The sequence below is a fragment of the Protopterus annectens genome, chromosome 1.part0 (genome assembly GCF_019279795.1).
Source record: "Protopterus annectens isolate FY-2018-M chromosome 1.part0, PAN1.0, whole genome shotgun sequence".
In the NCBI taxonomy this organism is placed as follows: domain Eukaryota; kingdom Metazoa; phylum Chordata; order Ceratodontiformes; family Protopteridae; genus Protopterus; species Protopterus annectens.
In genome coordinates, this window is record NC_056725.1 from 391,105,964 (window position 1) to 391,130,099 (window position 24,136).

Sequence of the window (24,136 nt, forward strand, 5' to 3'; positions counted from 1 at the left end):
GCCCTACTCCTAGCTTAGACCACCCTCACCTTACTCCTAGCTTACACCACCCTCACCCTATTCCTAGCTTACACCACCCTCACCTTACTCCTAGCTTACACCACCCTCATCCTACTCCTAGCTTACACCACCCTCACCCTACTCTTAGCTTACACCACCCTCATCCTTCTCCTAGCTTACACCACCCTCACCCTACTCCTATCTTACACCATCGTCACCTTACTCTTAGCTTACACCATTCTCACCTTACTCCCTTTGACTACCTCGTTCTCTTAAGCGAGCATCAGCTGAGAGACCCGACCACTACTACTGTACTACCCATTAACCTCACTCACTCTTTTTTCACCTGTCGGTCCTGGCTAATACCTGTCTTTGAGACACAAGTCAGTGATGAGAGATTTGACGTTTACTTCTTTACTGGCAATAACCCTTTAATAAAACACTAGATAGTTTGCTTTCTCTTTTATTTCTTTATTCCCACATACAGTCACAATATACAGACAAAACTCTCCTAGTATCCTTAACCATATAACCCCTCAACATAATTCCTTCTATCTGATTCATATATGTAGCACTAAGCAATATAACACACCAAAAGCAGCACTGTCCTTCTCAGTAGCACACCTAAAACTATTCCTGTCTGTGCCTCACCATCTCTCTCCTAACTTTCCTCTTCTCACTTGTCATACCCATGCTTTATATCAGTAGCCCTGTGCTCCCCTTCCATCTACACCAATTCTAAAATGTGTGTCTACTGTTTACTACTCTTTCAGCTGTTCAGAGTTCAACCTCATACTTCCAGGCAGGTACTCCACTTACTTAAAATAATTCATTTCCACCTAAATTACTTAATTATCTATCACTGTATATTCAGATCATTGTGAATACAGTAAACAAATTCACCTCCTGAAAATGCAGCAAATAAACTCTATTTAACCTTGCTACATCTTCTAAACACAAGTGATGTTGTAGGCCTCTGAATGCCTGTCCTCATACACATTATTTTCCTAAATGGGCACTAAATAAGAATCTTTGTAATGTTTGCTTTACATCCCAAAGTATACTAAATGAAGATGATACTCTGCAAGCCTGGGTAAACATTAAACTATAATTTCAGTGGCTGAAACATAGCTAAACAATGTCAAGGTACTGTCTCTCCGTTCCTAAACAGCCATTACGATTATCATAACTGATACCATCCTGGCCCCAAAAGGGGACGTGTCTGTCCAGTCTTAGTTCATAGCTCATTCACATCCTTTGGTCCTGTGGAAGGAACCAAATAAGATATCAGACACATTTTCATTAATAACAGAACCGATATAGTTATTGTTTCCATGTATAGTCCCCTCCTGCTCCAATTACTGCTTTTAATAATATTCTTGAATGCTTGACTTCATGGGTCTATAAACAGTTGTCCTTTGCTAACAGACTTTAACCTTGACTTACTTTTATAAAACAAGTGCCTTTAACTATTGCTTGTAATGGAAACAAAGAGTATGTAGCCAGTAATACATACCAAGCCCAAAACTGCAAATCCCAAAATATATTCCCTACTCAAAGGTACAGCGTAATTGCAGTCGTTGTGCATAAACAGCAGACGTGGAGGACATGACAGACCCCCACATACAAATGCTCCCCCTTGAAAAAACGTATCAATGCATTTGTAACAGCCATCAACATTTGCTAAGTAATCACAGCATTTAGTTTATAATATCTTTTGCACTCCGCTCACAGTTGCAGATTGTGCAGCTAAAACAAGCAGCTCCTGAGAGAAGAGCAATATCAGAAAAAAGGCCAGAACATGGGGAACAAGGGAATGTAAGTGCTAGGCAATTACTGGAGGTGTGAGGAAAGGGAAGCTGGACGCATTCATATGTTTTGAGATAGCCTGATTATAACATCTGTATAGGAGATATGTATTGTGAAATGGGAGAATGTCTTTAATACACATGTTTTAAAGGAATGAACGATTGCCCTGTTGGGGCTAGGTGGGAGACATCGGGGATGGAAGGAGGTAGGAAAGGCTCAGCTTTTGATTGTGGGTGAATGGGTGAAGAGCCTTATTGCAAAAGGACAGAAGGGAAATATAATTTGGTAATGTAATTTGATAAAGATTACACTAATATCTTTTGAGCATGTACAAGATTATTGAGGATTCAGATTAGTAGGAAGTGGAAGAAGAAAATGTGTTCTAGGTGGGAAAGAATAACGTAGAAGATACATAAAAAGTAAGTGAAAAGACTAGGACGTTTAGTAAAAAATTGAGGAATGTAGGGGAGAATATGGTAAAAGTCAGTACATTGAGAGCTTATGGAAAGAAAGATGCAGTGCAATCAGGAAGTAAAAACAAAAGAAAAAAAATACAGTTTGACAAAATATGGTACTCCATAAAGATGAGGAACAGACTATAAGCAGATACAGGTTTCTTATGGACAGTGGAAGAGGAAATGAGATTCAGATGTGTGTTTATATTGGCAATTCACATTTTCTGCTTTCATTTTACTTTGATTTTTACATAGACATGTGCATTAGTTATTGAATTTAAAATGTAAAGTGTATTTGTTTATATATATATATATATATATATATATATATATATATATATATATATATTATTTTTTTCTACTGTATGCATTGATATAGACAAACATTTAAAAAAGTTGGAATGGAGAAAACCTCTATTAACTAAAAACCTCAATGCTCTCTATCTCTCTCTCTCTATATATATATATATATATATATATATATATATATATTTATATATAATGTATATATATATATTTTTAATAAAGATTGAAAGAACTGAAGAACCACAAAGATGAAAAATCACAAAAATGTCTTTAAAAGGCTGTGGCAAAAGGGCCTGTTACCATGATCACAAAAAACATTTGCTCAGAGACATATTGGTAGCAATGAGGAAAGACCTCATTATCAGCTAATATGCATGTCTCTGAATCACTTAACAATTGCTGGCAGCTGTTGTATGATGTTAACCATGCCTCTCAACTGTACAGATTTTTGCAAAATGCCCAAATTTTTGCCCTGTGTTTTTGTTCTGCTTCTCATAAAATTGTGGTTTTCTGGCAAATCATTGGGGGTTGAAGTCAGAAAATAATGACAGATGTTTGAGTTTCAGACTTCATACCCTTCAGAAAATTCATGCTAATTCAAAATCTGTTATTCTATCAATTTTCTAAGTTTGCAAGAGCAATATTTAAAAAGTGTCCCTATTTTTGAGCCTTTGTCCCACATTATTGATTACTTTGTCCAGATTTCCTGCTCTAAGAGGTTGAGAGGTATGATGTTAAAACAAGCACCCCTCTCATTCATTCTCACAGATACACACATCTAAATACACACACACTCTGCATTAAATGGGTATCCATACAAGACCCAAAAGCTAAGGTTTCAAGCAAGGCTCACAGGAATGATAAATAATCCTTAGGAAAACTGATAAATCCTTTATTCTGTTGAACAAGTAAGTGCTTTCGCAGTTCAAATCCACTTCATCAGACCATATTAAAATCCCAAGTAAACTGACAAATATTTAAAACAGAGAATAACCAATCAAAACAACTGAAAAAGGGAGGGAAAACCCATGTTATAGATATGTAAAACCTGGCTTTTCAAAAATGCACTTCAGGAAAAGTAATCTATCAGCAACAATATTATGTAGAGCATATATATATATATATATATATATATATATATATATATATATATGTATAAAGAACCAGTGTTGTAGATACATTCTATGCAAACCTATATGTGAATAATTATAAAAACAATATATAAAATAAATAGTATAGTATATAAAAATATATATAAAATCCATATTGTGCATAAAAACAAATATACATATATGTAAAAAATACATATCAAAAATGTGGTATTGGCTAGATATACTAAGCCCATCTTCTGTTCTTATATACCTTTAATGTATATACAAGAGTGAAGGTCAAAGTTTAAGCGGTCTAGCTTTCAGAAGAGGTTTCAAAGAAACCTTGCTATTTAACCCAGGTGCGGTCTATCAGCCTGAAATTGTAATATCCATTTCTGTTTCTTGGAATCAGTTTTATTTATAAGGTCACCACCCCTAACACTGGGTGGTATAAGTTCTAAGGCTAGGAACCTAAACTTATGTGCAGAACCTTCATTTTTAACATGCATGGCCAATGCATTTGTCTCTTTAGCATTTCTAATATCCCTCAAGTGCTCTAAAATTCTCTCTTTAAGTGCCCTGTTGGTTTTACCTATATAAAAAGAAAAACATAAAATACAATACCAGAAATATACCAAATGTTTGGTGGAACAATCTGCATAAAAGTCAGTATCAATTTTATAATTAAGACTTGGATAGAGAAAGTGACCACCTATATGTAGGTGAGCACAAGTAAACAGCTTGACTTGTTTCCATATTTTAACCTTTGCTGAGAAACAAGCCCTTATTGAGTTAAAAAAAAACATGAGAAGTATTGAGATAAGACCAGCTGATAAAGGTGGAGGCATTGTAGTGATAGACAAACACACCTATATATTAGGCGTGATGGATTGGTTACCACACCTATATATTAGGCATGATGGATTTGTTACAGGACACACATACCTCTTTAACTACAGGAATACTTAAATGTGTTATTGACAAAGTTGATTTTTTAATATTTGATCTCCTTATAACTGGTTTGATTTCTGAATCTTTGTTTAACTATTTTAAAGTGGAGAACCCTACTGTCCCTATACTATATGGTCTCCCAAAAATACATAAGAGTTTACAACAATCTCCAATGAGACCTATAGTATCTAGCAGAGGCTGGTTAACTGAACCTTTATAAATTTTTGTAGAAAAGAATTTGCACATTGTATTGAACAAATGTGATACTATCTTGAGAGATACAAAGGATTTTCTTTCACAACTGAGTAACTATTTTAATGTTATTTCAGGTCCTTGTTTTTTTGTTACTTTAGATATAGCTTCATTATTTACTGTTATCCCCAATAATTGGAGTATTGATAACATTAGACAGATACTGACCCTGCATGGTTTTACTATTAACAAGATTAATCTTCTATGTACCTTACTAGAGATTATATTAGAAAATAATGTTTTTCAACTTTAATGACAAGCTATCTTTACAGAAGGTAGGTGTAGCAATGGGCACAGCATGTGCCAACAGCTACGCCAACCTAACTTTAGTAAAATGGGAGACCGACTATGTTCTTTCTAATGCTAAGTATAGTAGTCATATTAGTTGGTACACTCGTTTCGTAGACGATATTTTTCTTCTCTGGTGTGGTACTGAGGACCTCCTCATTGAATTTTTGGACTATTTGAATAGTGTTAACAATTTTCTTCAATTTACCTTCAAATATTCAACTACAGACATTGATTTTTTAGATGTGCAGATTGGTAAAGATATGTTACATTCAGTTTTGACTAGCATCTATAGGAAGAGTGTCAAAGGTAATAGTATTCTACACAACAGTAGCATGCATCCAAATCATGTTAAGTCTAATGTACTTCGAGGGCACATTTTTTGCACTACGTGGTTACATAATGATGATACTAAGGTAGTTTCATCTTTATCTTTATTAAAAGAAGAATTTATGAGTAGGGGTTACAAGAGTAAGGGTATTGATAAACAGATATCTGAAGCATGGGAAGAAAGGAACAAGAGATGTAAACCCTATTATGGTAATAATATACCCCCCTCTACTTTATTAGAGCCTGATAACATCTCTGATTCTAATGTAGTAGCCATAAATAATAATAATAAGATTCGTATGCCTTTGACTTTTGCTAGTAATATTGGTTTTGTATGTCAAACTATCACTACTAATTGGGACATTTTATTAACTATACCTGAACTCCATGGGTTTATTGCTGAGAAACCAGATTTTACTTTTAGAAATAATAGAACCCTTAAGCAACAACTTTGGTATATGCCCCTGAATTCTTCAAACTTTGTTTCATCTGACAGAAAAGGCACTTATGCCTGTAGAAAATGCATGGCTTGTGCTCACCTACATATAGGTGGTCACTTTCTCCATCCAAGTCTTAATTTTAAAATTGATACTGACTTTTATGCAGATTGTTCTACCAAACATTTGGTATGTTTTTGTTATTGTATTTTATGTTTTTCTTTTTATATGGGTAAAACCAACAGGGCATTTAAAGAGAGAATTTTAGAGCAGTTGAGGGATATCAGAAATGCTAAAGAGACGAATGCATTGGCCATGCATGTCAAAAATGAAGGTTCTGCACATAAGTTTAGGTTCCTAGCCTTAGAACTTATACGACCCATGTTAGGGGTGGTGACCTTATAAATAAAACCGAATCCAAGGAACAGAAATGGATATTACAGTTTCAGGCTGATAGACCCCCACCCGGGTTAAATAGCAAGGTTTATTTGAAACCTCTTCTGAAAGCTAGACCGCTTAAACATTGACCTTTACTTTTGTATATACATTACACGTATATAAGAACAAAAGATGGGCTTAGTATATCTAGCCAATACCACATTTTTGATATGTATTTTATATATATAGGTATATTTGTTTTTATGTATATAGATATATATTTATGCACAATATGGATTATATATATATTTTTTTATATACTATACTATTTATTTTATATATATTTTTTTATAATTATTCACATATAGGTTTGGATAGAATGTAGGGCAGCCACGGTGGTGTAGCGCTTAGCGTTGCTGCCTCACAGCGAGAGGTTCTCCGGTTCGATCCTCAGCTGGGGTGCCTTCTGTGCAGAGTCTGCATGTCCTCCCTGTGGTTGCTTGGGTTTCCTTCAGGTGCTCCGGTTTCCTCCCACATCCCAACGACATGGTGTAGGTGGATTGGACACTCTAAATTGGCCCTAGGTGTTAGTGTTTGTGTGCTTTCTGTGGAAGGTTGGGTGCCGGGCTGGCAACTCGACACTGTAAAACTCCACTGCCAATCATGAGCGGACAGGTGATCCACTGTGGCGACCTCTAACCGGGAAAAGCTGAAAGTCGAAGAAGAAGAAGGTTTGCATAGAATGTATCTACAATACTGGTTCTTTATATATATATATATATATATATATATATATATATATATATATATATATATATATATATATATATATATATATATAATTAGTGTGTGTATATGCTCTACATTTATATGTTGCACTATTGTTGCTGATAGATTACTTTTCCTGAAGTGCCTTTTTGAGCAGCCAGGTTTTACATATCTTTTACATGAGTTTTCCCTCCCTTTTTCAGTTGTTTTAATTGGTTGTTCTGTGTTTTAAATATTTGTCAGTTACTTGTGATTTTAATATGGTCTGATGAAGCAGATTTGAACCGCAAAAGTGACTATATTTTCATTTTTTGCTTTGCGGGTTCTTCATCAACAATGAAGTATATATATATTCTTTCTACATCCATACAAGACCCCTTTGGTCTATTAACTCCTTAAGTGGATTATAGTAATTTGCAGAAATACTTTCTGGTGTTTTGTGTTCTCCCTTTCACAATACATTTCATGTTGCAAAATGTTTTGTTCTGTCACCTTTCTGGTGATTAAGTTTATTAAAGGCATCCCTTGTGTCAAGTACCTCAACCATTACCTCTGCTGATTGTTAGTTAGCCGGGAGAAGTTGAGAGGTATGGACATCTTTAATTGCAGAGTGTGAAAGGCAGATATGATTTGATGGCCTTTAAGAGAGGTCTTAATAACCGGTTGGGTACAGAGTCTATGATCCAGTGAATATCAAGCTTTTTGAAGGCCTGTGCAGAGTTTTGATATACATCAGAAGACTTGGGAAGATAGATCATGTAAGGAAAAGATGGACTGTTTTTTTTTACTTATTTTCCCTTATCAGTCTGTGTTCCCCAGAAGTTGTTCCTACTGTTTATGGCCCTGTTTGTTCCAGTATGTCTAAGTGTAAGATGTGTCCAGGACAACTTTTCCACACTGTGATTAGATGCGTGACCTTGTTGTCTCCAGGTATGTACCTGCAGAAGCAGCTCACATCCATGTCTATGCGCACAAGCTGTAAGGCCACCTCTGTAGAAGCTGCAGCACCTTAGCTAGTATCCTCCTGTTTTCCATAAGAAGGCATTTTAGAAGTGATACCTTTAACTTCTTCCAATGGCCAATGGTCCTCCATCTTCTAGACAGGAGCTCACTGACCTCTGTAGCACAGCATGAGACATTGTCATAGATCTGGCCAGCAATTTGTTACCCATAAGAGCTGGCATGTGCAGCCTCTAGGGTGTGCTTGACGGGAGTTTGCATGCTAGCTGCATCACACAGTCCTTTAAATGCCAGCCTTAACACAGTGTGGTTAAAGTACTTTGGGATAAAGTAACTGCTTTACTGATACAAAATTTGTTTTTCATGTGATCAGTACTGATGGTCAATATATCTAGCTGCAACTATCTTGTGAGTGACTGTGCTTTATCCACATCTGTCAGAATCTAGACTTGTGACCTTTTATAAAAAAATTGGTCGGAGTATTGTGCATATTTCAGTGTTGCTTCACACTATTCTCACTTCAGGTATACTGGCTGTGTTCTGCATGAATTACAAAGTGAACTGGCACCACATCTGTGTGCCCTGTTCACTCACAGCCTCACCTCAGGCTTTGTCCCTATCGAATGGCGTACTGCTACAGTCATCCCTCTCCATAAAGGAGGAGCAACTACAGACCCTGGAAATTATCACCCCATTAGCCTGACGAGTCTGATATGTAAAGCTGTGGAGCACATCATCATGGACCTAATTAACAAGGATATAGGGAATCTCCAAAATCTAGATCCCATGCAGTTTGGTTTTTTGCAAGGTAGATCATGCCTGCTTAACCTGGTTGACTTCTTTGCGTCAGTCACCAGAGCTATGGATAAAGGTAAGGCAGCTCATACAGCCTACTTCGATCTGGCCAAGGCCTTTGATACCATTCCTCACATAGGAATTATTGATATACTCACCAAACTAGGCATCAACCCCTATATCGTTAGGCGGGTTGCAAATTGGCTCACAGATAGGGCCCACAGTGTGAAAGTAATGGACTCCAAGTCAGACTGCCGACCAGTCACAAGTGGAGTCCCACAGGGATTGGTCCTGGTTCTCTCCTGTTTGGCATCTAATTCTCAGAAGTCCAGGCCAATATGGAAGGAGTCTGGCTGACCAAGTTTGCAGACGAGTGCAAGCTGGGAGTCATTATTAACTCCCCAAGTGATGCAGACATCCTACAGAAAGGCCTCACTGAAACTAATGACTGATGTTGAAACCATGGCCTTAAGCATAATGCCAAAAAATGCGTCGTCATCCTCTGTGGGAAAAACTCAGTTCCCACTAATTACCACATTGATGACAGCCCACTGAACACTGAAGACATTATAAGAGATGTGGGGACACAGGTTGATAGCAACCTCTCCTTCGACCACCACATTGCCACTGTGGTCAGGAAGTCCTTTTATGTGGCACATCTCATTACCAAGGGTTTTGCATCCAGTAAGAAAGAGGTCATCATCTCTCTCTACTCTTCCCTCATTAGACCAGTCATAGAGTATAATGCCCCATTGGGCATGTACCTCACTAGACACCTGCAACAGTCGAAGAGGCCACAAAAGTACCTCATGAAGAGGATCCTAGGCCTTAAACACACATCCTACATGGACAGACTCAAAAAACTCCAGCTATTCTCTATTTCATGTCATCTACTAAGAGGCGATCACTCTTTGACTTACAAACCCATGTCTGACCCAGCTCTGTTAGAAATGCTACATCTAAAGAAATCTCAATCCCTCCATACCACAAGCTCCAGAGACTCAACCTCATTACCACAATCAACAGAATATGCTGGAGGGACAGGCTCAAAACCCAGAGACTTTGTATGCTCTGGAATAGACTTCCCATACATGTCAAGCAGAGCACCTCACTGGCCCTCTTCAAGAGAAATCTTGATGAATGGATTGGAAATAGAAAGTTCACCCTGGGGATCACTCCAGTGGCCCTACTTGATGTAGGCACTGGGAACTACCGTCGGTCGGCACAATATTAGGGCACTTCTATGGGCTAGACTTATAAAGGCACCAGGGCCATTAGTCTAGTACACACCTATGAAAATATGAACCTCTTTGTTCCAGAGTTTTAATTATCAGGTAAATGAAGGAAAGGCATGTGGTATAGCTTACTGTGTGACAGACTTTGTACACTGATTCAGTGAGGTTACTTAAAGAAACATGAAAAATGTGACAACATGAATAAAGCATTCCATTGTTTCAACCTTTAAGTAATACAGTAGCAGAAGGCATAAAAAGGTAAGTGGTATAGCACATTTTTTATGCTTGATTTTGCACTGATTCCACCAGACAGAATACTGAAAGCAAATAAGTTATAAAGGAGAAGTCTGAAAGTTAAATGATTTTAAATGAAATAAAAATAATTTAGCACTTTTAAATCACAAATGAATAGACCCCATGCAATCCACACTCTGTTGAATTTTCCTTGTGAAGTGCTGTAATGAAGACATGGCAAAAGTTCCTACAGCATAGGTTAATATGTAAATACTAGGCTGTCTGTCCTGAGGTACGTTTTAAGTCTAGCCAATAACCCAAGGTCAGAATCAAACCCTGTATCTTGTATCTGTGAGGTGAAGACCTTATCTACTAAGGCATGGGCCTTTGGAGTCCTGGAGTTAGTGTTGGTGCTATCTGAAGAAGCTTATCCAATTGCTGCAGTTTGTCTACTGGCACCTGACTGAATACTCCAGTAAGTGGCACTATTATGAACCACAGGAGTAACTTGCTGCTGAGCTGCCTTTCCGTTTGGAGCCTTTCTGCCACCATTGGTGTCTGACTTGTGTCAGCTATAACTGCTCATTGTTTTGTAAACCTGTGTGAGGCATTTTGATGGATAAGGAATGCAGATATGTGTATGTGTGAATACCTGTCTGTAAATCTTTTGAGAAAGTTCTGTACTGCAGGTACAACATCAGTCTTGCTACCTTACAACTGGTGATGTAGTATTTTTGTTAATCTAGTACTGATGTATTTATTTATTTCTTAGCCTTTGCAAGTTACAGCTATTGCATAAGGTTTCTGAGAGCATTAATACAACTATTTATTGCATTAATGAATAGGATAGTATATTTTGCATGTAATCAGGATCCCTTCAAGTGTCTCAGTGGGACTTAAAACAGGTGAAACTTTCTTCCTTCAAGGACAGCATTAATTGATCTTTCTGACATAGTAAGTACTGTACCATATGCCAAAGAAACAGATAAGTTTATTGTCTATTGCATTTCTTAGTATAATTGAGCTACTGGAAATATAAACAGCTTTAGCTGTGCTCTAAGTTATTTTTTCCTTTTCTAGATGGCACATTTCTTGCAGTGGGATCACATGACAACTTCATATATCTCTACACAGTGTCCGATAATGGGAGGAAGTACAGCAGATATGGGAAGTGCACTGTAAGTAGAAGCCAGATGTTACTCAGCTTTAGTAAAATGTCTTTATACGCTGGTAAGAAGGGACATATGTTACAAAGCGTTAGTAAAATGTCTTTATATGCTGGTAGGAAGGGACAAACATTTCAATTGTGTTGTAAAATAGTGCTTGGATGAAAAGGATCCATAGCAGATATGTATAGTTCAATTTTTGCCATAAATGAGTTTCATTAGGTCAGTAAGTCATCACTGCTTCTTTTTTTAAATTGATTTCATTGTATACATTCGCATTCTCTCCTGTTGTTTCTGGAATACTTAATCCACGTGGATTACTAAATAAAACCAGAGAATTCTTAAAAACTCAGGAAATTGTAAAATATACTACTGCAACACTGCTATTCTACCCTTGGAAATGTCAATGTAACTCAGTGTTGAATGTGAGTGCAGCAAATTGTCCCCTTCAGCACATGTACTTTTGGTCATACCATTTTGAAGTGAATATAGAGTTCCTTTACCTGGTACAATATAAATCCTCTTTCGTCTTTTCCTGGTTAGGGGTTGCCACAGAGGATCACAGGTCTGCTTATGATTGGCAGTAGATTTTACGGTGTCAAGTTACCAGCCCAGCACCCAACCTTCAGAGAAGGCACACACACACACACACACACACACACACACACACACACACACACACACACACACACACACACAATCACTCAAGCACCTACCTGCATGTCTTTTAAAGTTTATTGGATCGCAGTGAAGACGTGCAGACTCCACACACAAGGCGCTCCAGCCGAGAATCAAACCAGAAAGTATATGATTATAATTTCTAATATAGTGACAGCTCATTAAAAGTGTATTCCAAATATGCTGTATTCCTCACCTTTAGCAGAAATCATACGCTCCTCCCTAATGGAGAACAAGTGCAATGTACCATTCCAAACCCTGACAGGGAACTGACTGTTTATGCCAGTGCCTAAGAGGTACTGTTTCAAATCACTTTGAGATTTCTTGATAAAGCATTAGGAAGCTATCCTTGGAAACAAAGGAACACAACCCATGACTGTCATTCTATTTGATTGCAGCTTAGTCATAAATTTGACCAAAACACATTGCTGTCCACACTTACAGAGTTTTAACTGGACATATTTGCAGTGATGTCAAGTAGATTTGATTTCATTGCCATGAAACCTCAGTAAAAATGTAGTTTGGAGATGTGCTGCAGCTGTCATCCTGTACAGAACTCATATAGCTAACATCAAAATGTAAACCAGGTGTAATGAAGATTGAAAACATTTTAGCAAAATGTCTTGTGAAAGCCTGCATTAAGTAATTGTTCATAAAAGGCCACATGACTGTGCCAGTTTGACAGTTCTTCAAAAACTCTTACACAGGACTCATGTACAGAAGGCATTTGACCCTGTCATTTTACCCTTAGGGACTTTATTGCAGCTCCATGCTGAATTTGCCTGCACCACATTGCTTACCACAGCACCTCAGCACATGGAGTTTTGGTTATGTCATGTCATGGTGGAAGCGAAATAATTGTGTTTTATCTTTTTAGGGTTTTGTCCATTACTGCAGTGTCAGGTTGACTGGTCACCTGCTGCTTGAAAGGTACACATTGACAGAGGTCTTTTGGGCATGTGTGTTTAGTATGAATGTTTCTAAGTCTCTCAAGGGCTTGGCAGCTGCAGTATCCAGAGCTGTTTGGTGGATTACACTGCTCTCTGTACTGTTTGATACTGGGAAAGTGATAGGGTTGGAAATGCAATGTGACCCAGAGACTTGCAGACTTCCCACTGAACCAAGGTGTTTTATAGCTGTGTATTCTAATGTAGTGGTGATCATCAGTTGAGGGAGAAGCAGTTTGTCTTACATCAGTTATTCAGTGAAGCCACCGCCAAGAAGTGGCCTGTGCTTGTGGTACAGTGTCACTAATATTTTGGATGTTACAATCTGTACTTGATGCAGTCTGTAGCAGAAACCCTACAAATAGGTGATACAATACTTATAGCATGTTCATGAACAGGAGCAGTTTTGTTATATTAGCTAAGGCAAAGGAAAACAGGTGTCTCAGCTCCAGCTCCAGCGGTTGATGATACCAGTGCTATGAGTCACAAGAACTGTAGGTAGCTCATTTTTTTAATTAATATATTAAGCTACCTGTGCAGCAAAATCTATTGAAACAAAATTTAGGGAACAGATACAAAAGTCCCTTGTCTTTGAGACTAGCATGTCAAGAATCAGAAATACATCATAGCAGACTTATTACACAGCAGTGTAATTTAGTTAATCTGAGTACAAAGGTTTGCTCTTTCTTCATCAGCCAATAGTGTACATATCTAAACATTTCCACAGATTGATAAACAAGGGTAATTAAGTCATGGTTATAACAACAGATGGAGAGATGCTCTGAGTCTGCATTTTTTATGTAAAACACTTCCACCTATAAAATATAGATGACACATTGTAGCTTTATTTATTAGACACAGGTATAAAATCGGGCAGATACTGCAGATTGAGTGCTAGGATTGTTCTTCCCCCACTAAACATTTAGGCAGCAGAAAAACAGAAAACATATAGAAGCTATGAGAAAGGGAATGCTGTAATGCCACCTTGTGTAAAACACTCTAATTGGCACTCTACCCTTAAAGAGATCTTAAAGTTTTTGTGAAATGATTGCCATCCTTATGGAAGATTTTAGACTGATCTGTGCCATAAGTGATCTCCCATTAATCCACCATTTTCTTCAATGTGTTCTGAAACTAGGGACATTAAGTCCAACAACTTCACCTCTTAAATTGTCATGTGCTTTCACCAGGCTTAGTCAGATACTTTTTCATGTTTTCAAAGTGAAATTAACATTACCCTTTTCCTTCTATATAGATAGCATTGAAAGTAGATTTCATTTACTTATTATTTTATAACCAGTGTCTCCTTTCTAAACTGTTGATTTTTTTTTTTATAATTTTTCTTTGAAATGTTTAATCTTTTTGCATTGTAGTTAAACTTAGTAGACTATATGCTAGAGCCATACTCGGGCATAGGTCACACTAGAGACCTCTGTGCTGGGATAAGTATTCTGCAGTAGGATTAGAACCTGGTTAAAACTAGATTAAATATTTCTTCATTGTGCTTTAAATCTCCAGTGCCTTATCTGTTACAGACTCCTTGTTCACTAAAGTTTTTGTTTCTTTTCTGTGTTCTTTTTGTGCCATAATTGTTGTCCGTCAAGCCTCCCCCAGTGTGTCTTGAGACTGTTTGTTCCCTTGTACTGGGCTTCCCTAGTCTAGGGGTGAGAGATGACCAGAGGGCCACATCATCCAGCCAGCCATGGGGGAGATTGTGCCCTTGCCAGCATTCCTGCAGTGAGGGCATTTCTGTTTGTGTCCTAACCTTGCCTTTAGTGTCTGTTTTCATCATGGGGCATCCTGTGTTCTCCCTTTGCTTGTAATTGCATGTAGCAACAAGGTCTACGGCAACCTACGTGTGATTGCCAAGCCCATATCCCTGGTCCCTGTTATTTTTGTGCTATGGAAGCCTCTGCTTGCATGTTGGTCATCTGCCAAGTAGAACCATTTCTGTCTATCTTCCTAGAATGTAAGAAGTGGTGCAGGTCAGTCATTCCCATCCTCTGCCACCCAACTCTTCCAGTGGCCAAACTACTACCTGAACATGGATCCTCTGGGCTATAGTCAGGGCTTTATCACTGTATGACACAAAGTCACTCATTCTCTAAACTTTAACTCATTTCCTTTACGAATGTCAAGATCCTATTCATAATTGTCTTTTATTACTAATAATCCATGAACCTGGTGTGTGTTGACATGATTAAATATTCCTGAATGCAGAATTTTGTATTTATTTAAACTGAAGTCCTTCTTGGCCCTTGTCAAAATTTATGGTTGCAGTTTAGCAGTTTAGTGCAGAGGATTAAGGTTGTGAGCTGCCAGCAAGCTTTAAAGTTTATTTTATGTATGAGTTTTACATAACAAATAACTGAGACTATGCTCTCGAGTCAGTCATGAAAAGCAGAACTACAGCCTAGTGGGTTCACCCAGTTAACAAATTGATAAAGAAAAGCTTGCATAATCTTGTGTACTGTTGTGAGTTATATGACTTGGTTAGTCTTATGACTTACGAGTACTGTAAGATCCCACAGTTGGAAAGGTGTCACATAGTCATGCATTTCTTCCCCTCAAAGCAGATGCTGTATGCACCATAAGACTGTTTCTCCAGAATTGTCTCCTGTAGTGTAGTGTCACATGTAATTAGAATAAACATGTTTAAAATATGTTTCTGTGAAAATGAATAATGTTTAATTTGCTGGTGTATAGAATGGTCTGTCATGATAATTTCAAATGGAATTTTATTCTTGTAACAGATCCCATTTGCCAACTGAGTTTCTTTTTTTTTAATCTGTTGGAATTTTAACAGCTGCCAAATGTTTGGCAGAATTTCTCATGGGTTAGTAATGAGCTTTCAATTCTTTTTTCTTTTTTTTTTTGATTTTTATCCTGCAGTGTTGATGTAGAATTTCATGAAGAAGTAGTAATTGTATCCTTCTTTGAATGTTTACTTGTATATCTGTCATTAAACAAAAGGGTATTTCTAAAAGGTTTACAAGCTTTATGCTTTGTTATTGTTTTTTTTTCCTATGAGTAGTATCTGGAAAAGGTACATTTATTTATATGTAAAGAATTTAGACTGTAATCTCGAAGGAAAGATACAAAGGATTTTATGTATCCTTTGTATGACAAATGACACTTTGTTTCGTTAGTTGACAAATACCTTTGAAGCTACATGGCCAGTTTTCAGTATTTGTGTAACATTTAACATAGTCTGTAATTCACTGATAGTCATAAATCTGATGTTTTTGATGTGACTATTTTGCTTGCTCACTTTCCATAGCTTTATTGTACATAGACTGCATTTCCTTTTGTTCTAGTACAGAAACACATTGTCCATCAGCGCTTTGTGTTTTCCCATTAAAAATCATCCATTACAGATCAGCTGGGCTCTTTATGTGCTGCTGCCGAATAGCAGGCTATTCCAGTAAGAGAAATTAGTGCCCATGTAGTGATCTCCGAAGTCACACAGCTGAATTGGGCATTGTCTCACATAAATTAGTTGTAAAGGCGGCAATTTATAATGCATTTCTTTGTTTCACCTTGTGACGCAGTGTACATATTTATTTCTCTGTGCCTGTCTTTTTAACTATATTCTCTTATTTCCCTGATCATCCTTGTAAAACCTTTCTGGATGAATTGAATTGGCCTAGTGCCCCTCTTGCAGTACAGAATCCAGAACAAGTTAACAGTACTCATTTTAGTAATAAGATGGTGCCTGAACCTGTTACATCGTAACTGCTGGTGGTGAACATCCGTGTGGTGATATACATCTCAATGTCTTGGTAATCATCACCATTTCCTTTTTATCTTGTTTGCTGAGTAGTGTAGTCTTGAAGTGATGGTTGTTTTCAGCTGTTCCTTTTTATCCTGTTTTTCATGACTCATGACACTTCTCCTACCACTTTGTACTCATTCCCAGGCGTCCTGTTGCTGAATTTTACCACCTTGTACTTCCTTTTGTTAATCCCAAGTTGCCGAGTATTCTTCCAGAGTTGTTTCAGCAAAAGGTTCCCGGTTACCACTCTCTTTGTCTCTGCAACCTACCGTTGAGGTTGCCCTCAGTGTGTTTTGCTGAAGTATGACTGGCATTTCAACACAGAGGATTTTGACTGTCTGTTGGTGATCACCTTCATTTATTTGTCTGGGATTGAATCCCTCAGTCTCCATTTGCAACTGTTTAAATCTGAGCAAGTGAATTAACCAGACAGAGCTTTCAGGTTGCCCCTGAAAAGAGGCACTTGTGCATTTACCTGGATAACAAGTAAAAAAATAAAAATAAAATTGCTACTCTTGATGCCATGCCATTCATTTTTATTTTTCCTCACATGATGACTTTGAGACATTGCCTACTCGAATTTCTTCTCTTGATCTTCCTTACTAGCTGTACAGCTTTTATTAGGATTACAACCAATGAAAGATTTAGAAAGTTTTGCAAATGTCCAATGTGAAGTAGTTTATAAGAATGAATGATGCTAATGGTAGGGGTTACAGTTGTACAGTGCATACCTCTTAACTGTACCAAATTCCTCAGTATTTACTGATTTTGACGGCAAAATAATGGCGTGCCATGAATTCCAGAGTGGACCCTTCAATTCATGAATTTCCCGGTTTATTTTCAAATTTTTTCACAGTTGTTGCTGACATCATCACGTGTGGGGCGTGCATGATGATGTCAGCTTCATGAGGCAGACTGCCATATCCATTAATATTAAATCATTTTGTAGAACTACACACAAAACTGGGGGCTTCCATGGAAGTGTGCAGACCAAGGGAAAGGGTATGTCTTTTCCTGCATTTGTGACCAATCCTCTTAACTATTTTCGATTACCATACCGGCACCCTACATGATTTTGCCTTAAATATGTCTATCCCTTATGAAATACATGGCTTTATGAAAGAACTCTGTGAATCACAGTCATGTAATACTGTTAGACAATACAGTTACAGACACTTTATTCTTTAACATGCAAGTACTAGTCCACAGTGGAATCCTACACAGTCACAGACCCAGACCCAGGAGGTTCAGGACAGCCAGGTCAGTCACCACGCAGGTGGAGGATGAGAAAAATTATCTGCAGCTGTGGCTCAACTTCTTCTGGCTCTTACAGGTAAAAGAATTAAAAAAATATATATATATATGACTACTAGATTCATTATTAATTCGGATCTCTTGAGTATGATTGCTTTTTGGTATATATTTTGGGACAGCATAGTATTTCTTCAGTGGTGTCAGTATTATTTCCTGGTTGTATATATAGGGCCGAAATATATAAGGTTTTATTTATATTGCATTTTAGTTGTGAAATGGGTAACTTGCATTGTTAAACTGAGAAGTGGTAAGTGGGTAGGGAGTTAGAACAAAACTGTATGTTCTTCGTGTTTCACTGTTGCAGTCTTCACACTTGGGTTATTTGCCTGCAGGTAGCCCTCAGTTGGCCCTAATACCAGAATCTTGGGATTTCTGTGTCGGATGCTGTTGCCTCTTCCATGATGTCAGGTCGTCAGGGGTATAAAACATGCAACCGACGCCATTACATCAGCTTTTCTTGCCGTGCGGGAGCCCGAAGCAGAAGCAGCTCGCAAGTGCCGGTCGGCCGCTACCTGAAATTTTTGTTTTTTGAGTTTCAAACCTGAAGTCTTCTAAAGCTAAGTACCCCATTGGGGATTCTTTTTTCTTGCTCTAACTGATGTCAGATGTCTTGCCTGTGGAAAGCAAATACCTCACAGAGATTTTCAATCTTACTGTGTCACCTGTTTAGGCCCAGACCACGATGTCCCTCGCTGTCGGTTTTGTGCCTTGTTTAATGCCCAAACTATTCATCATTGGGCTATCTTTGTTTCTAAATTCTTTCACTCTCGTTCTCTGTATTCCGAAATGGCTTTGGTAAGCCATCTGACTATCGATCTTCCTAAAAAATGTAAGGATAAAGGCAGAGACAGACCGCATAGGTCCTTTAAGCTAGTTGCCAGTCCACTGGTACTCAGTGAGGTGCCTTCGCAGCCCCTGATACCCGCTTCTGCAGATTCGCAGGCCTCTGCTGAAACCCATTCTGAGTCTGGTATGCCATAAGATGCTTCTTCCATTATGGAACCTGCGGATGTCTCTATCTTGGATGTGTCCGGAGCCGCTGTGCAGGCACTGGCTTCTGAGGGTTTATTCCGACCTTCTGATGTTCGTATTAAACCGACTACTTTCTTTCAGACTAAAACGACTGAGTTTCTCAGGCCCAGAGTTTGCACTATGCCTAGAAAACTGACGACCAAAGCACATGCTCAAGCTCCCATGCCACAGAAACAAATACTTAGAATGGCTGAAGACGTTATAAGTCTTATTATGGGAAGTCAGCCTTCCCCCTCTAAAAGACAAAAAATTGATTTCCCTTCTGATTCAACAGGCCATGAGTCCAATGGCTCTGATCCCTCTGATTACCAGGATATACCATTATCTACCTATGAGGATTCAGATGCAGAGGATTCCATTCCCTTTGCCTTCCCTCCAGAGGACTTTTCTTTTGGTGAAACCTTGCATACCTTAAGAAAGCATTTCCTCTGGGAATGCCAGGACTACCCAGAGTCCAAAAAGAGACTCAGAGAAATTTTAGACTTGCCTCAGCACAGGCCTCAAGCTATACCCCCCATCCTGGATATTGTAGATGATGTTTTCATGGAATCCAGTCTTACTTCTGATACTTTACCACCAGCTCCTAGAAAGCCTAACAGGTACTGCAGGGTACTTGACTCTCACAAATTTCTCTTTAAGAATCACACTGCGGACCCAGAGACCATTTCCCAGGAACCTAAAGGTATTAAGGCTGCTACAGCCAAAAATCCTACCCCTTTCAGACAGGGATTCAAGGGCTTTGGACAGATGGGGCAAGAAGGTATATACCTCTGCAACTCTTGCCATCAGGGCTTTAAATTGCCAGTTTCACATGTTGAAGTACCAGCAGCATATTATGGAACTAATTAAACAAAAAATGTTGCTTCCAGATTTTGCAGAAAATAAAGATTTACAAGAGTTGATGCATCCTGCAAACCAAGTCAGTAAACATACTTTGCAGTGTGGTTTTGATGTCTTAGAAGCATCTTACAGGGCTGCTGTCACTGGGTCTGTACTGAGAAGGCATGCCTGGCAGAAGGAACAAATCTTGCCAGACCATGTCAAAGCAAAATTACTAAATGTTCCATTAAACCAGGGATGTTTGTTTGGCACAAAAGCAGAAGAGGTTCTTAAAAAGATGGAGGAAAAAGCTAAATCTATGAAAACTGTTAAAGATTTCTTACAGGTACAGCCACCTAGATTCGGTAGGCATTGGCCTTCAAAAAACTGGTCATTTTGAGTCCCTACTAGGTCTTCTCAACCCAAACCCAGGGGCAACAGACCACCAAGGCTACAGTCTCAGAGTACACAGAGATCTAAACAATGGAGTGCTCCCCCTCAAAAACAGGGAGTGGTAAGCCCCACCCCCTTATGGAAAAAATCCACAATGACTTGTCTATCATCCTTCCCAGCCATGCCCAAGTACTTGCACCCCTAGGAGGAAAACTCGCTCTGCATGCAAAAAACTGGATGTCCATTACCCAGAACCTATGGGTCCTAAATATTGTATCCCAAGGATACAGATTCTACTTCTACTCACTACCAACCTCAAGCAGGTTGCCAGACCTTCCGCCAAACCAGTGGGCAGAGGCTTAAAAGCAAGTACTTTCTCTTTTCAGTATCAGGGCTATTCAACCTGTTCCAATAGAGCAAAGAGGACAGGGGTTTCTACTCCAGACTGTTCCTGTTGCCCAGAAAAGAGGGTTGTTAGCGCCCTATCCTGGACCTGTCCATTCTCAACACCTTCCTGCTGGTCCTAAAATTCAAAATTCTTACACTACAATATCTGCTTCCTATGCTAGCCAAGGTCTCCTGGCTAGTCACCCTAGACATAAAAGAAGCTTATCTGCACATCCCCATAAGGGAATCTTGCAGGAAATATCTACGTTTCAGGGCAGGCTCTATCAGTTTTCTGCACTTCCCTTTGGCTTATCTACTGCGCCCAGGGTATTCACAAAGTGCCTGGCTCCAGCCATTGCATACTGCAGGCAGAGAAAAATTCAAATTTACCCGTATTTGGATGATTCCCTGATTCAGGCGGACAGTCAGGAATTGCTACTTCAGCACCTGGCATTTGTAAAGAGACTTTTAACTTCTCTGGGGTACACTACCAATGAAAATAAATCACATCTGGTGCCCAGCCAAAAGATTGTATTCCTGGGAGCAAGCTTGAACACAACTTCCCAGATGGCATTCCTTACTCCAGAAAAGCAGGTTTATTTGACAAACTACTTCAAACTAATGGCCACTAAAACCCAGTTATCTGCAAGAAAAATACTGCAAGCCCTAGGGTTCATGGCCTCATGCATTCTACTAATTCCATATGCAAGACTGCATATGAGGAAACTTCAATGGTGCTTAAAAAGTCTATGGTGCCAACATTCCCAGGACCTGGAAGCAATTATTTCTATCATTCCTTGTCTAAGGGTAGAGTTCCTTTGGTGGGCAGAGGTTTGCAACCACAACAAGGGACTCCTTTTTACTCAACTACTCCCCGCCTAAATCCTGACAACAGTTACATCAGACTATGCATGGTGGGCTGACATGGCTGGCAAAATGCATTCAAGACACATGGATCCCAGGATAAATTCACCTACATATCAATCAAAAAGAAATGTTAGCTGTACAGAATGCCCTGACAGCCTTCAAAAACCATATCCTTCCAGGACAACTCTTGATAAAGACAGACAACACCACAGTTATGTGGTACATAAACAAGCAGGGGGGAAATCATTCCTTCCCACTCTGCAGGTTAGCCATGGCCCTGTGGAACACAGCCTTGAGCAACCAAGTGCACCTGCAAGCTCAATTCCTGCCAGGTAAACAAAATTCACTGGCAGACGACTTAAGCGCAAATCTACTGGACCCACACGAGTGGAAACTGGAACCCAGCTCATTCAAACTTCTAACCCCCAGGTTGGGGACACCAGAGATGGACCTCTTTGCCTCCCCCCAAAACCATCAATTGAACAGATTTTGAACCAAAAATCTCCACAGCCAAGCATGGAAAGTGGATGCCCTATCCTTTACATGGGAAAACCTCTCAATGTATGCCTTTCCTCCTCTGCCTCTCCACTCAAAAGTACTACTCAAGATCAAACAGGACAAATCAAGGACAATCCTTATTGGACTGTACTGGCCCCGGCAGCACTGGTACCCACTCCTACGCAGTCTGGCAGCAGTGCCACCCCGGCAGCTACATCAGACCCCCTCCGTGCTGTCCCAGCAGGAGGGACAGATTTTGCATCCTCAGCTGCAAACCCTGAACATTGCAGCCTGGCTTATTCCCTGAATACACCACCAGCAACCCTCAGCAAACAGGTGCTGGACATCATTCTTGAGGACAGAAGGCCTAGTACTAGGAAATCCTATTCAGAAAAATGGAAAATATACTGTTCTTGGAGACAGTCTCAAGGAAAGGACACAGCTGTGCTCACCTTACCTCAAATCCTAGATTACCTAGCAGAGCTAATCCACAAAGGCCTATACTTCTCTTCTATTAAGATTCATGGCTCGGCCATCTCAGCTCATTATAATACTGAGCCACCTCTTTTTTCTCACCCTCTGGTCAAACATTTCCTGAGAGGAGCTAACAATTTAAGACCCCCGAGGAGAGCTCCCACCCCTGCCTGGGACCTTAACTTTGTACTAGAGAAGCTCACGCTTCCCCCTTTTGAGCCCGCTGCTACAGCACAGTTAAAATTCCGCTCTTGGAAAACAGCCTTACTTCTAGCCATCACTTCAGCAAGAAGAGTGTCTGAGTTACAAGCACTAATGGCTGTGGAACCCTTTATTATTTTCCATGTTGACAGGGTTTCCCTCAGGACTAACCCATATTTTATGCCCAAGGTGGTATCCAGTGTGGCTCTAAACCAATCCATCCATTTACCAACCGTTTTCCCTAATCCTCAGAATAAAGGGGAAAGGATCCTGCACTCTTTGGACATACACAGATAACTCAGGTTCTTCCTTGACAGGACTAAGCCTTTCAGAAAATCGGACCAGCTGCTAGTCAGCTTTGTGACAGGAGCAGAGGGCAAGGCCCTTTCAAAGCAAATAATTCCCAAATGGATAGCACACTGCATCCATTTCTGCTACAAATACCATGGAAAACCTACCCTACAGAGGATCAGAACTCATTCCACTAGGGCTACCTCAACCTGTACAGCATTTCTCAGGGGAGTCCCTACCAGGGACTTCCTGGAAGCTGCAACCTGGAGTTATGTACACACCTTCACCAAGCATTACCACTTACCTGTCTTTTCTAAATCCAGAGCTGGATTTGCCACAGCAGTCTTACAAGGCCTGCTAGTCAGCCCTACTATTACTTGACTGCCTCCACCCTTCCTCAGCTTTGGGAATCAACCCAAGTGTGATGACTGCAACAGTGAAACAGGAAGAACATAGTACAGTTGTGTACACTTAGCATAAATGTAGATGTTCGAGTGTATTCACTGTTGCAGTCCTGGTTACCTTCCCTCCAACCCCCTGACTCTTCTAAGCTTTCTACCTATCCTCTTTTTGGCCATATCTTATGGCTGTGGTATTTACTTTTTGCTGGAGGTTTTCCACACCATGTAATTGCTTCTTATTTTGGGGGCTCCTAACATCTAGGGCAAGAAAAACTGATGTAATGGCATTGGCTGCATGTTTTATACCCCTGACGACCTGACGTCATGGAAGAGGCGACAGCATCCAATGCAGAAATCCCAAGACTCTGATATTCTGGCCAACTGAGGGCTACCTGCAGGCAGATAACCCAAGTGTGATGACTGCAACAGTGAATACACTTGAACATCTACATTTATGGTAAGTGTACACAACTGTACTTTTTATAGAATATAGGTCTCCCACTTTTTTTTAATTTTTCTGTCCCATGTAAGGATGTCATAAGCTGGTGGAAGGCTTTCTTCATCTTTTATTTCTCTCCATGCCATACCACATTCACTGAATTTC

The 24,136-nt window shown here is 39.3% G+C and overlaps 1 protein-coding gene across 4 annotated transcripts in view; it reads left to right on the forward strand.

The window, feature by feature from the left end:
- Positions 1-24,136, forward strand: part of EML4 (EMAP like 4) — a 1,975,061-nt gene that overhangs the window by 1,817,327 nt on the left and 133,598 nt on the right. For all 4 annotated transcript variants that reach the window (XM_044060268.1, XM_044060269.1, XM_044060261.1 and 1 more), the window contains one exon: positions 11,370-11,467. In XM_044060268.1, the coding sequence (XP_043916203.1) occupies positions 11,370-11,467 (98 nt within the window). The remainder of the gene's footprint in view (positions 1-11,369; positions 11,468-24,136) is intronic.